The sequence below is a fragment of the Balaenoptera musculus genome, chromosome 4 (assembly GCF_009873245.2).
Source record: "Balaenoptera musculus isolate JJ_BM4_2016_0621 chromosome 4, mBalMus1.pri.v3, whole genome shotgun sequence".
Taxonomy (NCBI): Eukaryota; Metazoa; Chordata; class Mammalia; order Artiodactyla; family Balaenopteridae; genus Balaenoptera; species Balaenoptera musculus.
In genome coordinates this window covers 1,335,186-1,357,220 of record NC_045788.1, presented here as the reverse complement: position 1 = coordinate 1,357,220, position 22,035 = coordinate 1,335,186, and the positions used below count along the sequence as shown (strand labels likewise).

Genomic DNA, 22,035 nt, shown 5'->3' with positions numbered 1-22,035 from the left:
CGGATAGTTGGGAGACAAGAGTGATAAGTACAAAACATAAGTAACCAGTTTTACTCTCCTATCCTTTTCCCAAAGACCAAAAGAAGCTTCAAGAGACCTAAACAACCCTGGTAGGAAACCTCAAGTGGCACTGATGAGTCTCTGTAGAGAATCCTTGGCTAAAAACGTTTCCAAAGTGCAAGCCTGCCCTAGGAGTCAATTAGGTATCCACACTTTGTTGCGATTTAACTAATCATGTGATTTGGAAAGGACAGAGGTATTTGGAACAATGGTTGTTAAACCTAGTTGCCCAATAGAAATACCTAATGTGTTGGTGAAAAACCCATTTTTATGTGTCTCAACTCAAACCGACTGAATCTGCAAGATCAGGCCCTGAAATCTATATTTTTAACGTGCCCTCCCCTGTTGACTGGGATGTGAGCAGCCCCAAGACGACTGCACATACAGGACCATAAAATGACCCTGGGATTACTGTTGTGATCAAATACAACACATGCATTTTACAGATGAACAAACCGAAACACAAAGACATGATGTCTAGAGATATGAACATATTACAGCAGGTAATACAGATTTTCTGAAGAACATTTATACTCAGCATAAAAACCAGAGATATGCCTTTAAAATTTATAAGTCTGGCTTTACGTATATAGGGACATTATAATGATATCAATAGAAACAGATGTGTTAAATCTTAAGCAAGTACTCACCCAAAATTTCATCAAAGATCTTGTACAAACCCGGCACAAAGGTAACCTCTCTGCAATTCATTCCTACGTCTTCATCATACACCCACATGAGCTGCATTGAGAGAAAAGTTCAAAAGAACTTATGGAGTAAAAAATATTTAACATCAATTTTACAAAGCATAAACCCATATTTGTCATTTAGTCTGTAAATACTTAGATCTTCAAAGTAGAAAAACATACTACTTCAGCTGCAGTCAACCTCGCTGTATTCATCTTCAATTTAAATAGCCTCAAAATTGAGAAATTGTTCATTTTGTATCAAGTCTGTATTCTTACTCATACATAAAGTCAGCTTTAATATAAGGCACCAAAAACTGCTGGAAACAGTATTTAAATAAAATAGGAAAAAAATTATGTTTACTTTACACTTTTACTTCACACATTATATTTTTCTGTAGTATAAGTAGCACAGAGTAAAACAATATGAATGCAGCATGATTTTGGAGTCAGAGACACCTAGCTTTGAATCCCAGCTCTCACTAGTTGAGAGGTCTGAGCAAGTTACTTAAATTATTTAAACTTCAGTGTCCTCATTTATAAAATGGAGATAATAGTACCTGCTTCACAAAACTGCTAGAAAAAAACTGCTATGCGTAAACCAAGTCCATAGTAAGCATTAAACAATAGCCATCAATGTGTATATATAACTTCTAGAATTTAAAATAAACCACAGCATGAACTTCAGAACTTTTAAAAAGTTCACATAGCACCATTTTACTGTATACTTCTCTATACTCTATACTTCTCAGATAGTTTTTAGCTCCCAGTTTTTTTAATTTCTAGTGAAAAATTAAGACATTTCTACCTCTTAGATCTCTCTCCCTACTTTCTGTCATTACCAGAGACATGAAATTGTGTACTCACAGAGCATATACTTACAAAATTGTATTAAAAAGTAGAAATACATCTAATTTCAGTAAAATTTAATAATTACCTGTGTCAATGGCTCCACCGACCCAATGTACGTATCAGGACGAAGGAGAATATGTTCAAGTTGTGTCTTTTTCTGATACACTCTCTCGACAGACAACTTCTTTGAAGGATCATTTTTGTTTGCAGTTTCTGACTCTTCTTTTTTTGCAGCATTGTTCTGATCAAAAAGAGTCTAAAATTAACCAAAAAATCAAATTTAAATAACCTACCAAGGGGTAAACTAAAATGTATATGGACACATAACATAGGTTTTCTCTTTAACAACAAAATTATCTTTCAGGCTCTAATTTTTATGTTCTAAAGAGAACACAGGTCTATTTACTGAAAATCTAGTACCTTTTATAATATAGTGTGAAACTGCAGTTTTGACTGAGCCCAAAAAGTAGCTATATATAGTCACCAGAATAGCTAGAACAGCCTACAACTATTCAATCAAGAAATAAATATTGGAAGAGCTTCAAGATGGCGGAAGAGTAAGACGTGGAGATCACCTTCCTCCCCACAAATACATCAGAAATACATCTACATGTGGAATAACTCCTACAGAACACCCACTGAACGCTGGCAGAAGACCTCAGATCTCCCAAAAGGCAAGAAACTCCCCACGTACCTGGGTAGGGCAAAAGGAAAAAGAAAAAACAGAGACAAAAGAATAAGGACGGGACCTGCGCCAGTGGGAGGGAGCCGTGAAGGAGGAAAGGTTTCCACTCACTAGGAAGCCCCTTCGCGGGCGGAGACTGCAGGTGGCAGAGGGGGCGCTTCAGAGCCACGGAGGAGAGCGCAGCAACAGGGGTGCGGAGGGCAAAGCGGAGAGATTCCCGCACAGAGGATCGGTGCCGACCAGCACTCACCAGCCCGAGAGGCTTGTCTGCTCACCCGCCGGGGCGGGCGGGGGCTGGGAGCTGAGGCTTGAGCTTCGGAGGGCAGATCCCAGGGAGAGGACTGGGGTTGGCTGCATGAACACAGCCTGAAGGGGTTAGTGCACCACAGCTAGCCGGGAGGGAGTCGGGGAAAAAGTCTGGAGCTGCCGAAGAGGCAAGAGACCATTGTTCTGGGGTGCGCGAGGAGAGGGGATTCAGAGCACCACCTAAACGAGCTACAGAGACAGGCGCGAGCTGCAGCTATCAGCGCGGACCCCAGAGACGGGCATGGGACGCTAAGGTGCTGCTGCCGCCACCAAGAAGCCTGTGTGCGAGCACAGGTCACTCTCCACATCTCCCCTCCCGGGAGTCTGTGCAGTCCGCCACTGCGACGGTCCCGTGATCCAGGGACAACTTCCCCAGGAGAACGCACGGCGCGCCTCAGGCTGCCGCAACATCACGCCAGCCTCTGCCACCGCAGGCTCACCCCGCCTCATCCGTACCCCTCCCTCCCCCCAGCCTGAGTGAGCCAGAGCCCCCGAATCAGCTGCTCCTTTAACCCCGTCCTGTCTGGGCGAAGAACAGACGCCCTCAGGTGACCTACACGCAGAGTCAGGGCCAAATCCAAAGCTGAACCCCCGGAGCTGTGCAAACAAAGAAGAGAAAGGGAAATCTCTCCCAGCAGCCTGAGGAGCAGCGGATTAAATCTCCACAATCAACTTGATCTACCCTGCATCTCTGGAATACCTGAACAGACAACGAATCATCCCAAATTAAGGTGGTGGACTCTGGGAGCAACAATACATATATTTTTTTTCTTTTTCTCTTTTTGTGAGTGTGTATGTGCCTGCTTCTGTGTGTAATTTTGTCTGTATAAGCTTTGCTTTTACCATTTGTCCTGGGGTTATGTCTGTCGGTTTTCTTGTTTTTGTTTTTTTTAGTATAGTTTTTAGTGCTTGTTATCATTGGTGAATTTGCTTTTTTGGTTTGGTTGCTCTCTTCTTTCTTTTTTATTACTTTTTATTACTTTTTAAATTTTTTTTATTTTTAATAATTATTTTTATTTTTTATTTTATTAACTTTATTTTTTTTCTTTCTTTTTTTCTTTTTTTCTCCCTTTTATTCTGAGCTGTGTGGATGACAGGGTCTTGGTGCTCTGGCCGGGTGTCAGGCCTCTTTCTCTGAGGTGGGAGAGCCGAGTTCAGGACATTGGTCTGCCAGAGACCTCCCAGCTCCACATAATATCAAACAGCGAAAATCTCCAGAGATCTCCATCTCAATGCCGAGACCCAGCTCCACTCAATGACCAGCAAGCTACAGTGGACACCCTATGCCAAACAACTAGCAAGACAGGAAAACAACACCACCCATTAGCAGAGAGGCTGTCTAAAATCATAATAAGGTCACAGACATCGCAAACACACCATCAGATGCGGACCTGCCCACCAGAAAGACAAGATCCAGCCTCATCCACCAGAACACAGGCACTAGTCCCCTCCACCAGGAAGCCTACACAACCCACTGAACCAACCTTAACACTAGGGGCAGACACAAAAAACAACGGGAACTACTAACCTGCAGCCTGTGAAAAGGAGATCCCAAACACAGTAAGTTAAGCAAAATGAGAAGACAGAGAAACACACAGCAGATGAAGGAGCAAGGTAAAAACCCACCAGACCAAACAAATGAAGAGGAAATAGCAGTCTACCTAAAAAAGAATTCAGAATAATAATAGTAAAGATGATCCAAAATCTTGGAAATAGAAGGGAGGAAATACAAGAAACATTTAACAAGGACCTAGAAGAACTAAAGAGCAAACAAACAATGATGAACAACACAATAAATGAAATTTAAAATTCTCTAGAAGGAATCAATAGCAGAATAACTGAGGCAGAAGAACGGATAAGTGACCTGGAAGATAAAATAGTGGAAATAACTACTGCAGAGCAGAATAAAGAAAATAGAATGAAAAGAATTAAGGACAGTCTCGGAGACCTCTGGGACAACATTCAATGCACCAACATTCGAATTACAGGGATCCCAGAAGAAGAAGAGAAAAAGAAAGGGACTGAGAAAATATTTGAAGAGATTATAGTTGAAAACTACCCTAACATGGGAAAAGAAATAGTTACTCAATTCCAGGAAGCACAGAGAGTCCCATACAGGATAAATCCAAGGAGAAACATGCCACGACACATATTAATCAAACTACCAGAAATTAAATACAAAGAAAAAAACATTAAAAGCAGCAAGGGAAAAACAACAAATAACATACAAGGGAATCCCCATAAGGTTAACAGCTGATCTTTCAGCAGAAACTCTGCAAGCCTGAAGGGAGTGGCAGGACATATTTAAAGTGATGAAAGGGAAAAACCTTCAACCAAGATCACTCTACCCAGCAAGGATCTCATTCAGGTTCTACGGAGAAATTAAAAGTTTTACAGACAAGCAAAAGCTAAGAGAATTCAGCACCACCAAACCAACTCTACAACAAATGCTAAAGGAACTTCTCTAGGCAGGAAACACAAGAGAAGGAAAAGACCTACAATAACAAACCCAAAACAATTAAGAAAATCGTAATAGGAACATACGTATCGAAAATTACCTTTAAAGTAAATGGATTAAATGCTCCAACCAAAAGACATAGGCTGGCTGAATGGATACAAAAACAAGACCCATATATATTCTGTCTACAAGAGACCCACTTCAGACTTAGGGACACATACAGACTGAAAGTGAGGGGATGGAAAAAGATATTCCATGCAAATGGAAATCAAAAGAAAGCTGGAGTAGCAATTCTCGTATCAGACAAAACAGACTTTAAAACAAACACTATTACAAGAGACAAAGAAGGACACTACATAATGATCAAGGGATCAATCCAAGAAGATATAACAATTGTAGACATTTATGCACCCAACATAGGAGAACCTCAATACATAAGGCAAATACTAACAGCCATAAAAGGGGAAATCGACAGTAACACAATCATAGTAGGGGACTTTAACACCCCACTTTCACCAATGGACAGATCAGATCATCCAAAATGAAAATAAATAAGGGAACAGAAGCTTTAAATGATACATTAAACAAGATGGACTTAACTGATCTTTATGGGACTTTCCATCCAAAAAGAACAGAATACACTTTCTTCTCAAGTGCTCATGGAACATTCTCCAGGATACATCATATCTTGGGTCACAAATCAAGCCTTGGTAAATTTAAGAAAATTGAAATCGTATCAAGTATCTTTTCCGACCACAACGCTATGAGACTAGATATCAATTACAGGAAAAAATCTGTAAAAAATAGAAACACATGGAGGCTAAACAATACACTATTTAATAACCAAGAGATCACTGAAGAAATCAAAGAGGAAATCAAAAAATACCTAGAAACAAATGACAATGAAAACATGATGACCCAAAACCTATGGGATGTAGCAAAAGCAGTTCTAAGGGGGAAGTTTATAGCAATACAATCCTACCTTAAGAAACAAGAAACATCTCAAATAAACAACCTAACCTTACACCTAAAGCAATCAGAGAAAGAAGAACAAAAAAACCCCAAAGTTAGCAGAAGGAAAGAAATCATAAAGATCAGATCAGAAATAAATGAAATAGAAACAAAGAAAACAATAGCAAAGATCAATAAAACTAAAAGCTGGTTCTTTGAGAAGATAAACAAAATTGATAAACCATTAGCCAGACTCATCAAGAAAAAAAGGGAGAAGACTCAAATCAATAGAATTAGAAATGAAAAAGGAGAAGTAACAACTGACACTGCAGAAATACAAAGGATTGTGAGAGATTACTACAAGCAACTATATGCCAATAAAATGGACAACCTGGAAGACATGGACAAATGCTTAGAAAAGCACAGCCTTCCAAGATTGAAACAGGAAGAAATAGAAAACATAAACAGACCAATCACAAGCACTGAAATTGAAACTGTGATTAAAAATCTTCTGACAAACTAAAGCCCAGGACCAGATGGCTTCACAGGCGAATTCTATCAAACATTTAGAGAAGAGTTAACACCTACCCTTCTCAAACTCTTCCAAAATATAGCAGAGGGAAGAACACTCCCAAACTCATTCTACAAGGCCACGATCACCCTGATACCAAAACCAGACAAAGATGTCACAAAGAAAGAAAACTACAGGCCAATATCACTGATGAACATAGATGCAAAAATCCTCCACAAAATACCAGCAAACAGAATCCAACAGCACATTAAAAGGATCATACACCATGATCAAGTGGGATTTATCCCAGGAATGCAAGGATTCTTCAATACATGCAAATCAATCAATATCATATACCATATTAACAAATTGAAGAATAAAAACCATATGAACATCTCAATAGATGCAGAAAAAGCTTTCAACAAAATTCAACACCCATTTATGATACACACCCTCAAGAAAGTAGGCATAGAGGGAACTTACTTCAACATAACAAAGGCCATATATGACAAACCCACAGCCAACATCATTCTCAAAGGTGAAAAACTAAAACCATTTCCACTAAGATCAGGAACAGGACAAGGTTGCCCACTCTCACCACTGTTATTGAACATTGTTTTGGAAGTTTTAGCCACAGCAATCAGAGAAGAAAAATAAATAAAAGGAATACAAATCAGAAAACAAGAAGTAAAGCTGTCACTGCTTGCAGATGACATGATACTATACATAGAGAATCCTAAAGATGCTACCAGAAAACTACTAGAGCTAATCAAAGAATTTGGTAAAGTAGCAGGATACAAAATTAATGCACAGAAATCTCTTGCATTCCTATATACTAATGATGAAAAATCTGAAAGTGAAATTAAGGAAAGACTCCCATTTACCATTACAAAAACAAGAATAAAACACCTAGGAATAAACCTACCTAAGGAGACAAAAGACCTGTATGCAGAAAATTATAAGACACTGATGAAAGAAATTAAAGATGATACCAACAGATGGATTCAGTGCAATCCCTATCAAACTACCACTGGCATTTTTCACAGAACTAGAACAAAAAATTTCACAATTTGTATGGAAACACAAAAGACCCCAAATAGCCAAAGCAATCTTGAGAAAGAGAAACGGAGCTGGAGGAATCAGGCTCCTGGACTTCACACTATACTACAAAGCTACAGTAATCAAGACAGTATGGTAGTGGCACAAAAACAGAAGTATAGATCAATGGAACAGGATAGAAAGCCCTGAGATAAACCCACACACATATGGTCACCTTATCTTTGATAAAGGAGGCAAGAATATACAATGGAGAAAAGGCAGCCTCTTCAATAAGTGGTGCTGGGAAAACTGGACAGCTACATGTAAAAGAATGAAATTAGAACACTCCCTAACACCATACACAAAAATAGACTCAAAATGGATTAAAGACCTAAATGTAAGGCCAGACACTATAAATCTCTTAGAGGAAAACATAGGCAGAACACTCTATGACATAAATCACAGCAAGAACCTTTTTGACCCAGCTCCTAGGGAAATGGAAATAAAAACAAAAATAAACAAACGGGACCTAATGACACTTAAAAGCTTTTGCACGGCAAAGGAAACCATAAACAAGACGAAAAGACAACCCTCAGATTGGGAGAAAATATTGGTAAATGAAGCAACTGACAAAGGATTAATCTCCAAAATATACACACAGCTCATGCAGCTCAATATCAAAAAAACAAACAACCCAATCCAAAAATGGGCAGAAGACCTAAATAGACATTTCGCCAAAGAAGATATACAGATTGCCAACAAACACATGAAAGAATGCTCAACATCATTAATCATTAGAGAAATGCAAATCAAAAGTACAATGAGATATCACCTCACACCGGTCAGAATGGCCATCATCAAAAAATCTAGAAACAATAAATGCTGGAGAGGGTGTGGAGAAAAGGGAACCCTCTTGCACCGTTGGTGGGAATGTAAATTGATACAGCCACTATGGAGAACAGCATGGAGGTTCCTTAAAAAACTAAAAATAGAGCTACCATACGACCCAGCAATCCGACTACTGGGCACATACTCTCAGAAAACCATAATTCAAAAAGAGTCATGTACCACAATGTTCACTGCAGCTCTATTTACAATAGCCAGGTCATGGAAGCAACCTAAGTGTCCAACGACAGATGAATGGATAAAGAAGATGTGGCACATATATACAATGGAATATTACTCAGCCATAAAAAGAAACGAAATGGAGTTATTTGTAGTGAGGTGGATGGACCTAGAGTCTGTCATACAGAGTGAAGTAAGTCAGAAAGAGAAAAACAAATACTGTATGCTAACACATATATATAACACATATATATGGAATCTAAAAAAAAAAAAAAGGTCATGAAGAACCTAGGGGCAGGACAGGAATAAAGATGCAGACCTACTAGAGAATGGACTTGAGGACACAGGGAGGGGGAAGGGTAAGCTGGGACGAAGTGAGAGAGTGGCATGGACATATATACACTACCAAATGTAAAATAGATAGCTAGTGGGAAGCAGCCGCATAGCACAGGGAGATCAGCTCGGTGCTTTGTGACCACCTAGAGGGGTGGGACAGGGAGCGTGGGAGGGAGGGAGACGCAAAAGGGAGGGGATATGGCGATATACGTTTATGTATAGCTGATTCACTTTGTTATAAAGCAGAAACTAACACACAATTGTAAAGCAGTTATACTCCAATAAAGATGTTAAAAAAAAAAAGTATACGGTTCAGAAACTATTCTCATTTTAACAGTATTACGCCTCTGTAGATCTCATAATGGAAATAAATATTTGCAATGAAAAAAAAAAAAAAGAAAGAAATATTTCACAATTCTGTAAGATATCAGGTTAATTTTTGTAGTCTTCAAAACTTTCCAAGGAATGTGAATTCTTATCAGGTTATAGGTTGACAACGACTGAACCTGGCTGGCTGCAGGGCTCCCCAAAACTTCCAGATGTAAGTCTTTGCCATTAAGCTACTGGAGACTATAGTAAAGAGTGGGCAAAAATAACCTGCACCTATGTAGTTAGCATATACTGACAGGGCTGAGAATACCAAGCATGGTTTTATGACATCTCAAACGTCACACTTTTGTAGGCCATGCCAATAATTCCTTACATACCAGCACTAATGGCCCATTTCTGAGGCACCCTATAATTCCAGTTTCTCTGCTAATTCCAAGGAGGCAGAAGTTGTGATCCTAATTCTAACTCCTACAGAGATAAGGATCCCAAACAAAAATTCCCAGGGTCTGGAGACTTCCCTGTCTTCTTAATAGCAACAGAGAACACATCTCTCTCCTTCTGGGATTCCCTAATGCTGACAACTAAGACATCTCACTAAGAGAAAGTTATTATGATGGCCGTTTTTTCAGAGCCCAAAAATAACTCAAATATAAGACACAGTAAGATATTTTCATAGGTATTTGAATTTTAGGAGAAATGAAACAATCAGAAGACAAACAATGGGGGGCAGAGATATTTTGTGCATTTGAACAAGCAACATACCACTTCAAGACCTAGGCATAGCCATACCATCATCTTTAAAGTTATTATTTTTAAAAACATGTCAAATGTATGTTTAAAAAATCAAAATACATAACTTCTGAGTAGTCTAAAGCAAGACAAGAATTTTAACAGATAAAACCTACGGAAATTCAAACATCAATTACAATCTTCCAATGCCATAAATTTTACATAAAATTAAAGAGATTTTCTTATACATTCTTTCATTTATAAGGTTACCCATTAACACTGCCCAGTCAATTAAAAATAGCTTTGGACATAAGAAAATTCTGTTTCATAAAGTCTTCATATTCTATTTCTGTCAAGCTAATTACATGACGAATCTGCTGGCCAGAAAAATGAACTGTATTTTTAAAATGCCAGATCGTCTCCAAATTTCTAATCATGTCCCTTGCTTTTTGAGATGAGATAATTTATAGAAACAAATCTAATAATAAAAACATAACTGATTTTTTTAAATGGGTCCTCAGAATAGCTAGAACAACGCTCATAATGACTAAGATCTCATCCTTCAGGAAGGTGCTTAAGGATGATAAATGCTATGCATTCCAAGGTGGGTAACAGCAACCTCTCACCATTAACTTAGAACTCGGCAATTGTGGCATAAAGCTCAGGAACTTATAGTAACCATGCGAGTAAAGGCTTTCCTATCCCAGGCTACTCCTCCAAAACAAATCCCACCACAGAGAAAACATTTTTAAGATCAGACTCCAGCAGAGACTTCTGCATTTAGCCCTGACGAGTTAACACTGAGCTAAAGTGGCACACTGGTATGGAAAACAGGGTAGAGCCCCACCTCACTCCTTTTTCGAGGATTTATAACTTTTTCCACATCCTCTTACAACCAGTCGCCATCTCTTCCTCCCAAATTGTTACATGAGAATAGGGAATGTTTGGTTTGCACCTGCCAGATCCTTATCCAGTTCAAAAAGTTGTCATTCTTGCCAGAATAATGTCTCAAAAATCAAAGACTATGTAATATGTAGTCGGCTTTGTCAGATTACTATTTGTAATCTTTTCCAGGAATATAATAATACATAAATACTTACAAAATAAGTGTGACAATATACTTAAAATATTTTATGCCAAAATATTTCTTCCTACATGTCATATGACAGGTGTTGAGGAAAGAAAAAAAGGTACCATTCTATTTAGAGTAATGAAAAGCTTAAGGACTATGCACTGTTTATAGAATACAACAATAAAACAGACGATCTGTAGATATTTCAAATCAACTCTCCATGATGATATTAAATAATTTCTAAAACTTCATATAAACCTTTAAACCTGGATATTTAATTGAGTAAATATTTTTAATTACCTATACCAAAAAATAGGTGTGTTAATTAGAAACTTCTCTTACTATAACTTTCATATAAAATTATATATAATCAAGTATTTTTAAATTAGTAGGTTATTAAAACTATACTATTTAGTGAACAAAGTTACAAAAGGATATAAAAAAATATGAGCCCATTTTCATCAGAAAAAAATTACACACAATACATACACGCCTAGGAAAAAATATGAAATGCTGTTTACCCAACAGAATATAAATAAAAATTGTGAGAAGTAGAAATATTTTTCCATGTTCTCTTCTGATAGACATGTTCTAACTTTCTACAATGAACATATATTAAAATATTTTAAAAGCTTATTAATCCATGTATATGAGAACACAAGCTGAATAAAACTGAAGGTTTCTTTTTTTAGAGACACTGCTTGTACCTACTTACTACTTCTGCAGTCCCAGCTTTCTCACTAGAATCTAGGCAAAAAGGTTCGGTGAAACCAAAACAAGCCGGCAGTCCTGGCAGCGTAGAAGGCAGGGAGCGCACGTCCCTACTCTCAACTGGGGGCAGCCTGCACCGCGCGCTGACTCAGGGCAGCAAACACAGAAGGGTCTCTCCCCTGAGAGGTCTGTCGGCTTTTCTCACAGAAGTCTGGATTAATGGTCTCTTGCAGCTCCTGTTTATTAGCAGAAAGTGTCCCCCTGCATATTGTCCAGGCCACTAAAACTCAAAATCTGAAGGTAAGGGGAGAGAGGGCAACTCCCCCCGCTTCAATGGGATGGCCCCATCCCTAGAACAAACAGGTGTGAATACAAACAACCTTGGCCTGAGAACAGAGAAACTAAATGAGAAAAGTTCACTGAGCACCTTCACCACAGCTACTATTACCACTATCTCTAGCTCTTGAAAAGAAAGTCACTCTGAGTTCAATCAGTGTTGCTCATAATATTCAGAAAAGAGATCAAGAAATTAGCTTCTATAAAAACAGTCCAGCAAATTCATATCTACACATTTATAAAAGCACTCTCAAGCCCACAGATGAAAAGGAGAGTGATATACATTTGATACCTATAGACTAACAGAATTATGCTCATTTTCAACGATGAAAACAAGGGGTCTTCTGATAAAAAAAAAAATGATTTAACCTTTTCTTATTTTGTATCTTCATAGTAATACGGTATCTTGTACTATAGTAATTGCACTAAGTATTCCACATTGAATAAAAATTAACAGTGTGCCATTGAAAATAATCAGCTACAAAGAGCATTCTGAATAAATTTTCATTAAGGTCTGATAGAACTGAAATCTTATGTGTTAAGTTTATTTGTAATTTATTTATTTTATTTTTATTTTTTTAATTTATTTATTTTTGGCTGTGTTGGGTCTTCGTTTCTGTGCGAGGGCTTTCTCCAGCTGTGGCAAGCGGGGACCACTCTTCATCGCGGTGTGCGGGCCTCTCACTATTGCGGCCCCTCCCGTTGCGGGGCGCAGGCTCAGTAGTTGTGGCTCACGGGCCCAGTTGCTCCGTGGCATGTGGGATCCTCCCAGACCAGGGCTCGAACCCGTGTCCCCTGCATTGGCAGGCAGACTCTCAACCATTGCGCCACCAGGGAAGCCCTGTAATTTATTTTATTGTCTTTGTGTGGACAAAGCACCAAACTATTTATAGTAATAAATAACACCAGCACCCAATTATACTGGAATCTAAGCACTCAGGGCACATTTTCATCCCCACATAAAACTAAAGACAATGAAAATGCAAAATAAGCCCATATTAAGATAAATATCCTCCACGTAACTAAAAAAAATTTTAATTATATCATTTGTGATTTATACATATGATGATGCCATAATTGACTTTTTCTAAAGTTCAAAAGCTGGCTGCCATGTTAAACAATGCATTATTGAGAATTCTTAAATTATAACAAAAATGTCAAAACAATACATAATATCTATTTTAAAATATTAATCTATTTTATAGCACTTTTTTGCAATATTGCTAACTACTAATAAAAGAATATAGATTTAATATTTATCAAAGACTCAACCTTTATCAAGAATACTTCAACTACCAGAAAAGGAAAGAAAAACATTCCAATAAAACAAACTCCTAATTTCACAAAGAGTATGTACCAAGATCATTCTGTAGAAAGAAAGATTCTTCCATTCACAGAGTGGTCACCTGATATACAGCAATTTGAGACAATCGCCCATAGTTTGTTTTTCTGTGAAAGAATGAATTGCTGCCAAAGAGGGGAAAGGAGATGGTTTGCCAGTTGGTGCAAAAAAGGAACTGAGCCACTCATCCACACAACAGGCACAGAAATCTCACCATCACCAAGCCAACAAAAGTGGGACCAGCAAAAGCTTAGCAACAAGCCTCTTTTCCTATCTTCTATAAAGACTGTCTCAGACTCCACATTACCCTTCTATAATATCTCCTCCTCTTCTTTTCTCCCTCAAGGCTGCCATGCTTTGATATTCATTTCAGCCACATTTCACCCATATAACCACGGAGAGGGCCATGTTATCTACCCACCATTAACGTACCTCCAGAAATGCCCTCCCAAACCAAGGGACAAGGAGAGAGGTAGAAGATGAGGGATACTTAATATCATAAGAAATGCTTAAATGTCCATAGTGAAAATAAAAAATATACTTTCTCTAAAAAGCATCCAAATCAGAAAGAAAGAAGTAAAATTGTCACTAATTGCAGAGGAAATGATATTATGTAGAGAAAACCCTAAAGACTCCACCATAAAACTATTAGAATAAACAAATTTAGTAAAGTTGCAGGATACAAAATCAATACACGAAAATCCGTTGTGTTTCTGTAAACTAACAATGAACTATCAGAAAGAGAAACTAAGAAAATCCCACTTACAATTGCAACAAAAACAATAAAAATTAAAATACCTAGGAATACATTTTTTTTTTTTGGCCACATGGTGCAGCATGGTAGTTCCCCGACCAGGGGTGGAACCCGTGCCCCCTGCAGTAGGAGCATGGAGTCTTAACCACTGGACCACCAGGGAAGTCCCTACCTAGGAATAAATTTAACCAAGGAGGTAAAAGAACTGTATACTGAAAACTATAAGACATTGATTAAAGAAATTGAAGACAAAAATAAATGGAAAAAAATTCTATGTGCATGAATTAAAAGAATTAATATTGCTAAAATGTCTGTATTTCCCAGAGCAATCTGCAGATTCAATGCAATCCCTATCAAAATTCCAACAACATTTTTCACAGAAATAGAACAATCTTAAAATTGATATGGAACCACAAAAGACCCTGAATTGCCAAAGCAGTCTTGAGAAAGAAGAACAAAGCTGGAGGCATAATTTAAAACTATATTACAGGGACTTCCCTGGCGGTCCAGTGGTTAAGACTCCATTCTCCCAATGCAGGGGAACTAAGATCCCACATGCTGCATGGCATGACCAAAACAAACAAACAAACAAAAAAACTATATTACAAAGTAACATAGTAATCAAAACGGTGAATGTCTTTTAAAAAAGACACATGGATCAATGGAACAGAACAGAGAGCACAGAAATAAACCCATGAGTATGTGGTCAATTACTTTATCACAAAGGATGCAAGAATATACAAGGGGAAAAGGACAATCTCTTCAATAAGTGGTGTTGAGAAAACTAGACAGCCACATGCAAAAGAATGAAACTGGACCCCTATCTTACACCATACACAAAAATTAACTCAAAATGATTAAAGACTTGAATGTAAGACCTGAAACCATAAAACTCCTAGAAGAAAACATAAGCAGTACACGCCTTGACATCAGTCTTAGCGATGATTTTTTTTTTAACTTGATCCCAAAAGCAAAACTAAACAAGTGGGACTACAACAAACTAAAAAGCTCTGCACAGCAAAGGAAACCATCAACAAAATTAAAAGGCAACCTAGCAAATGGGAGAAAATATTTGTAAATCATATACCTAATAAGGGGTAATATCCAAAATATATAAAGAACTCATACAAGTCAATAGCAAAAAAAAAACAACAACAACAACAAAAACAACAAAACACACACACAAAAAAAAAAACCCAAAAAACACCAATTCATTAAAAAATGGGCAGAGGATCTAAATTGACATTTTTCCAAAGAAGACATACAGATGGCCAACAGGTATATGAAAAGGTGCTCACCATCACTAATCTCAGGAAAATGCAAACCAAAACCAAAATGAGATATCACCTCACACCTGTTAGAATGGTTATTATCGAAATAACAAGTATTGGCAGAATGTGGAGAAAAGGAACGCTTGTGTACGTTGGTGGGACTGTAAATTGGTGCAGTCCAGATGTAGAGAACAAACGTATGGACACGAAGGGGGGAAAGCCGCAGGGGGGTGGTGGGGGTGGTGTGATGAATTGGGCGATTGGGATGGACATGTATACACTGATGTGTATAAAACTGATGACTAATAAGAACCTGCTGTATAAAAAAAAAATTAAATTAAATTAAAAAATTAAAAAAAAAGAAACTACTGACTTGTACGTATGTTATAAACGGGAGAATTTTATGGTATGTAAATTGTATCTCAAAGCTGGTTAAAAAATTTTTCTTTAAAATAAATAAATAAATAAATAAATTGGTGCAGTCACTATTTAAAACAGTATGAAAGTCCCACAAAAAATTTAAAATAGAATTACCATATGATCCAGCAACTCCACTCCTGGGTATTTATACGAAGAAAATGAAAACACTAATTTGAAAAGATATATGTATCCCCATGTTCACTGCAGCATTGTTTACAACAGCTGAGACAAGGAAGCAACATAAATGTCCATCAATGGATGAACGGATAAAGAAAATGTGGTGTTTATATACAATGGAATATTATTCACCCATAAAAAAAGAATGAAATCTTGACATTTGGGACAACATGGGTAGATCTAAAGGGCATAATTTTAGTGAAATAAGTCAGAGAGAGAAAGACAAAAATACTGTATGATCATACTTATATGTGGAATCTAAAACAAAACAAAACAAAAAAACCGAACTCATAGATACAGAGAACAAATCAGTGGTTGCCAAAGTTGGGGGGTGGGCAGGCGGGGAGACAGGTGAAGGTGGTCAAAGGTACAAACTTCCAGTTATAAAATAAGTAAGTCCTGGGGATGTAATGTACAGTAAGGTAACTATAGTTAATAATACCGTGTTGTCTATCTGAAAGTTGTTAAGAGTAGATTTTTAAAGTTTTTGTCACAAAGAAAAAAATACGTAACTATGTATGGTGATGAATGTTAACTAGACTTATTGTGGCGATCATTTTGCAATATAAGAAAATTTTCTCAGACAAAAGTGAAAACACCGATCCCTTGATTTTTTAAAAACAAAGAGGGGGAAGACAAGTGTGTGTGTGTACACTCATCTAAGAGCTTACCATGGGCAAAGCATTGTGGGAATTATATGAGTACTCTCATTCCTCATAAAAGCTCCATGAAGTAGACACCATTACTAATGACTCCCTTTTTGCAGCAAGGAAACTGAGGTCTGAAGAATGTAAGCTAACAAAGCTAGTATTGAAGAAGCTGAGTTATGAAACCAGGTGATGTGATTTCGTAGCCCATACTCTTAAAAGGCATCACTCTTAAATATTATTCAAAATACATACACCCTGAAAGGGAAGTGTACTTCGTAGCTTTTTGTGTGAAAGTAAAAGAAAGGTTAGTGGAAAGATATCACGGTATAAAAGACAAATTGTTTTGGTTGTTACTGTCTTTAAGCCAGGAGAATGTGTAAATGATGGTTAGGAATATAGGCCTGGTTTAAATCCCACCTTTGCCTTAGTCACGTGATTAACAGTTTGTTACCTAATCTGTAAGCCCCTGTTTCCTTCTCTGCAAATGGGAATAATTATACCGATCTCACCTCTTCTTTAAAACTGAGTCCTATTTGTATTAAGATTTTTAAAAATACAAAGGAGGCTTATTTTTTTTTAACGTACTTAGTAAAATGCAACTGTTGCTACACCCAAGTATTAAACATATCTGAAACTACTGATGAACACACCCACTTCTATTCAGAAAAGTTAGCACAGTTTCTAAAAATTGTTCTCATTGTAACTGCAATTAGTTACTTGAGAATGTATCTAAAGAACATTGTTATGTAACCACTTGTCCTAAGAATGACAGAAGACTTTTGAGGAAGTTAGTCAATTATCTAACTGGTTAACAATAACTGAGGTTGGATTATGTATCCAGCTCTTTGCTAAAAACTATAAAGGATACATGGTCTCTGACTCCAGGAGTTCATAATCTAATTGTTAAAACAAAAGTATCACACATGAAAGTTACATTAAAAGGAAAGATATATTTATGTTTTATGATCCGTAAGGGTGACAGAAAAAGATGAGTATAAACTGGAGGATAAATGTTTGGTGAGACCCTGAGCTAGCCTTGAAGAGTAATTAAGATTTAGACTGGTAAAGAGAAAGAGGCATTTCTGTTGAAAGATAAGCATGCAAAGTGACAAAAACAAACATGATGCCCAGGGGACAAGTGAAGAGGTAAATCTAACTATGAGGACGATATGGAATAAATTTCAATTGGCACATAGTTTATAAAAGAAGTGGTTTGAAAGTCTGGTTGAGGAGTTTAGACTTGCAATAATAAGCCACTATAACAAAGTTTTTAATACAAATCTTTAAATAATATTTAAATATACAGTCATGTTTCCTAAATTAGAAATATTCACAGTCAAAACAAAGTATGTTTTATATTTCATTGAATTTTACTTTTAAAAAACTCCAATGTTAATAGTAGTTTTATATTTAAGAAACTTACATTTTAGAGGTGAATACTGAAATATCTACAGATAAAGTGGATTTGCTTTGCTTCAAGATAATGAGAGGGGGAAAGGTGGGTGACCTTGAGCTGTAACTGCTGAAGCTTGATGATGGAGTGTCCTTATACCATTCTGGCCACCATAATTTTATAGGCTTAATATTTTCCATTACAGTGTCTTTTTTTTTTTTTCTTAATCTACTAAATTAGAGTAGTACTGGGAAAAGATCAATATTCACATAGTGATTAACTGTACTCTAATAAAATAAAATGTTTTTTGCAACCACTTAAACCTGATAAAAGACTGACTGAATGAAATAGATTATTAGGGTCTACAAATCAAAGCTGTACGAACCAGGGACTTCCCCGGTGGTCCAGTGGGTAAGACTCCGCGTTCCCAGTGCAGCGGGGGATGCTGGGAAAGATCACTGGTCAGGGAACTAGATCCCACGCACGGTAACTAAGACCCGGCACGGCCAAAATAAATAAATAATAAATACATATAAATAAACAAATATTTTTTAAGAAAAGCTTTACAAACTAAAAGTTAATTCAAGAAATTGCTTGCTTCAGAGAAGCTTTCATAGCTGTTGTCAATTTTAACTCAAAATAGTTTTACTATAGTACTTATATTTTTCACTTTTTAATTTTTTAAAATATCTTGTTAAGATATTGCGAATCAAACACAAACCCAATGCACTATTATAAGGAGAAGTTAATAATCTTAAACCACTTTGCTTTGTGGTTTCAAAAATGTAAACTTCTGTGCAGTGACAATGTTAACACTACTCTGTAGCACACATCCCAACACAAGTTACTACCAGCAACACATGGCGTTACCCACCCCCACCCCCTAAAAAGAAGAACGATAGCAGGGACTGATTCAATTTTTATTTCTTCCTGTTACCCACAAACAGGTAGCAATATGACATGTTTCAATAAAGCAGGCAAAATTAACCCTCTTCAGAAATAGATGACCTCCGCAACAAACTCCTGAACTCTTGCAAAGGAATAATCTGCTTTCACTCTGGCTCAAAGATATTTTATGTAAAAGCAACTTTATTCTTCTCAGTGTGTATTTCTTGAATTTCACCGATAAAGACAAACATTTATTAAGCCCAGCAATGTGCTATGTATATTACTCATTTAATTATCAATGCAACCTTATCTTACAGATGAAGAAACAGGCTTAGAAAGATTAGGTCCCTTTGTGCAAAGTCCCAGTGATTACATGTTAGGCAGGATCAGAATCTACATCAATATGATACCAAAGTCCATGCTCATAACCACCTCCCTATATTGCCCCCCCCATAAAATTAAACTATGGTCTATGGTCAATGGTGTATATTATGGACATAAAGATGCTCATATAACCTGACAAATTTAAAGCAAGCATCAAATCTCAAAGTGGACTTAGGGAGTGATTATCTTTTTAATAAATTTCTAATTCAACAAGAGGATATAATTTATAAACAAAAGATTAAGTGATTTTTATTTCTTATTTTACTATATTTCCCATAATAGGTTTACAGTGAGAAAATATTGAATCAGTAAGTCAATTTTAGTTTCAAATGAATTTTTCTGATATTGAATGACACCCTCTAAGTTTCACGAAATTTCTTCTGTAAATGAAAGAAAAATTTCCTATTGAGGTTGAAAGAAAAAGTGGTCATTTCATTATCTACAAAGTTAAGGAACAGTAAACAAAAATATTGCTTTTAGGGCTTCCCTGGTGGCGCAGTGGTTGAGAATCTGCCTGCCAATGCAGGGGACACGGGTTCGAGCCCTGCTCCGGGAAGATCCCACATGCCGCGGAGTGACTAGGCCCGTGAGCCACAACTACTGAGCCTGCACGTCTGCAGCTTGTGCTCCGCAACAAGAGAGGCCGCGATAGTGAGAGGCCCGCGCACCGCGATGAAGAGTGGTCCCCACTTGCCGCAACTATAGAAAGCCCTCGCACAGAAATGAAGACCCAACACAGCCTTAAATAAATAAATAAAATTTTTAAAAAAAGAAGTAAAAAGTAACAGGTAAAATTAATTTTAAAAAAATATTGCTTTTAAATGTTAAAGCTAACCAATTCAATCTTGGAGCAAAATGTTTACCATTACGGAGAATCAGAGGTCCTCAGAGGAAACACTGATGAGGCCTCAACACTTCCAAACAGTGAAAGAGAACCATCTGGCTAACTCCATTTTCAGAAGTTGTTTGATTTTAGTAACGAGGGTAAAGGCCTTCTTTTGCATTTATGCAAACCTCCCCCTCCTCCCCCCCGCCCCCCCCACCATGTTCACATGGACGGCTAACTTATTATCTGACGTTTTCTCTCTCCTGGCTCTGGTCTGTTCATACTTACTACATTATTGGAGTAATACACAGAATTCGGACAGATCCAACAATGACAGTCTGGCAAGTTAGTCTGCAAAGCATCTTGGCATGCAAACATAAATGGTTAAAATATTTTCCTGTTAGCGGTAACACAGTTTTTTGTTTTTTGTTTTTTTAACGGGGAATACTTGTCAATACAGCGGAACTGCTACCCAACTCACCTAAACCTCACCCAAACAAAAAGACAATTAAGAACTTAATAAAAATGCCCATATGAAAGTCTCCTTGGGTGTTTTGGAAAAGGGAGGGTGCATCCAAAGTCCCCTGGGAAAATGTAAGGCTTTTTTTTCTCCTGGATGCCTAGTCAGTTGGCTGAGACGGTGTGTGTGTGTGTGTAGGAAGTGACCCTGGTCTGAACTCTCTGCTGAGCCAGTGAAATGCGGGTGAATTATCGATCCGCCGTGGGAATCGGATCTCTCTAGGTCTTCCCTCCTCTACTACTTGCCAGCAGCAGGAACCGAGCGCCGAAATGCTCTGACTCCAGGACAAATCACTTGGGTCACCTCGGCGACACTGTCCACGCAGCCCCCCTCCCGTTTCGCCCGCGAAGCTGACGCAGGTAAGCGCCCTTAATAATCCCCCTGTGACAGACGGACGAGCTACAGGGTATTCACTGCTGTGAAAGAGCCATCCCGAGCGCGCTTCCAACCGAACGAGACCCTCGGCACTGAAGTGCACACGGCTGCAGCCGCATCCCTCACCAAATCCATTCTTCCCTGAGACACGAGAGCGTCACACATGGTGGCACTTACGGCACACGCACACGGGCGCGCACCTCTCTCCCGGCTTCTCTTAAGACACGTTTGGAGCAACCGCTGACCCACACGGACACACACGCACCACTGCCATCCCCACCATCTCCTGCCCCACCGCCCTGCAAAGCCTGCGCAACAGCAAAGAAGATGAAGCGGGGGGGCCCCCCATCCTGCTCACGGTCTGTCCCCCAAAGTTTCAAGTGCACGCTGCGCGCCCGCAGCCCGAGCCCCCACCGAGGCGGAGAAGAAAGAAAAGGGGCGGGCGCGGGGTTCAGCCGGTAGGCGCCCCGACGGGGCGCGCGTCTGGGGGCCCGGATTTCCCCCTGTCCTCCCCCACCCCCAGCAGGATCCGCCGGGCGGAGCCCCCCACCGCCGCCCGGGAACAATGCCCCGGCCCGGACCCCCGCCCCGCCGCCCCAACTCACCACCCAGGTCAGCGCCCCGAGGCCGCCGGCTCCCGCGCCGATGCCGATGCCGCCGCCGCCGCCGCCGCCCGCCTTGGCCATGGCGCGCTCCTCCGCTCCCGGCCCGAGGCCGCCGCTCCGCCTCCCGCGGGCCGCCCGGCCCCGCCGCTCCGCACCGATCGCGCGCCCGCCGCGCTCCTAGCGGCGCCGCCCCCCGTGCCCCATCGCCGACCCCGGGGCGGACGCCCGGCCGAGCCCGCCGAGGAGGCCTCGCCGCCCGCCGCCCTCAAACTCGAGGCGCGCGGCCGCGGCGCCCGGGCCTGCG

General features: G+C 39.0%; 1 protein-coding gene across 3 annotated transcripts in view; it reads right to left on the bottom strand.

Moving 5' to 3' along the window:
* Positions 1-21,834, bottom strand: part of TOP2B (DNA topoisomerase II beta) — a 65,529-nt gene extending 43,695 nt beyond the window's left edge. For 2 of the 3 annotated variants that reach the window (XM_036851908.1, XM_036851910.1), the window contains exons 1-3: positions 21,732-21,834; positions 1,684-1,854; positions 711-801 (exon numbers count right to left, since the gene is read on the bottom strand). In XM_036851908.1, coding sequence (XP_036707803.1) covers positions 711-801; positions 1,684-1,854; positions 21,732-21,812 — 343 coding nt within the window. In that variant the 5' untranslated portion in view covers positions 21,813-21,834. The remainder of the gene's footprint in view (positions 1-710; positions 802-1,683; positions 1,855-21,731) is intronic. The other variant, XM_036851909.1, reaches the window with a different exon arrangement.
* Positions 21,835-22,035: the final 201 nt, after the last annotated feature.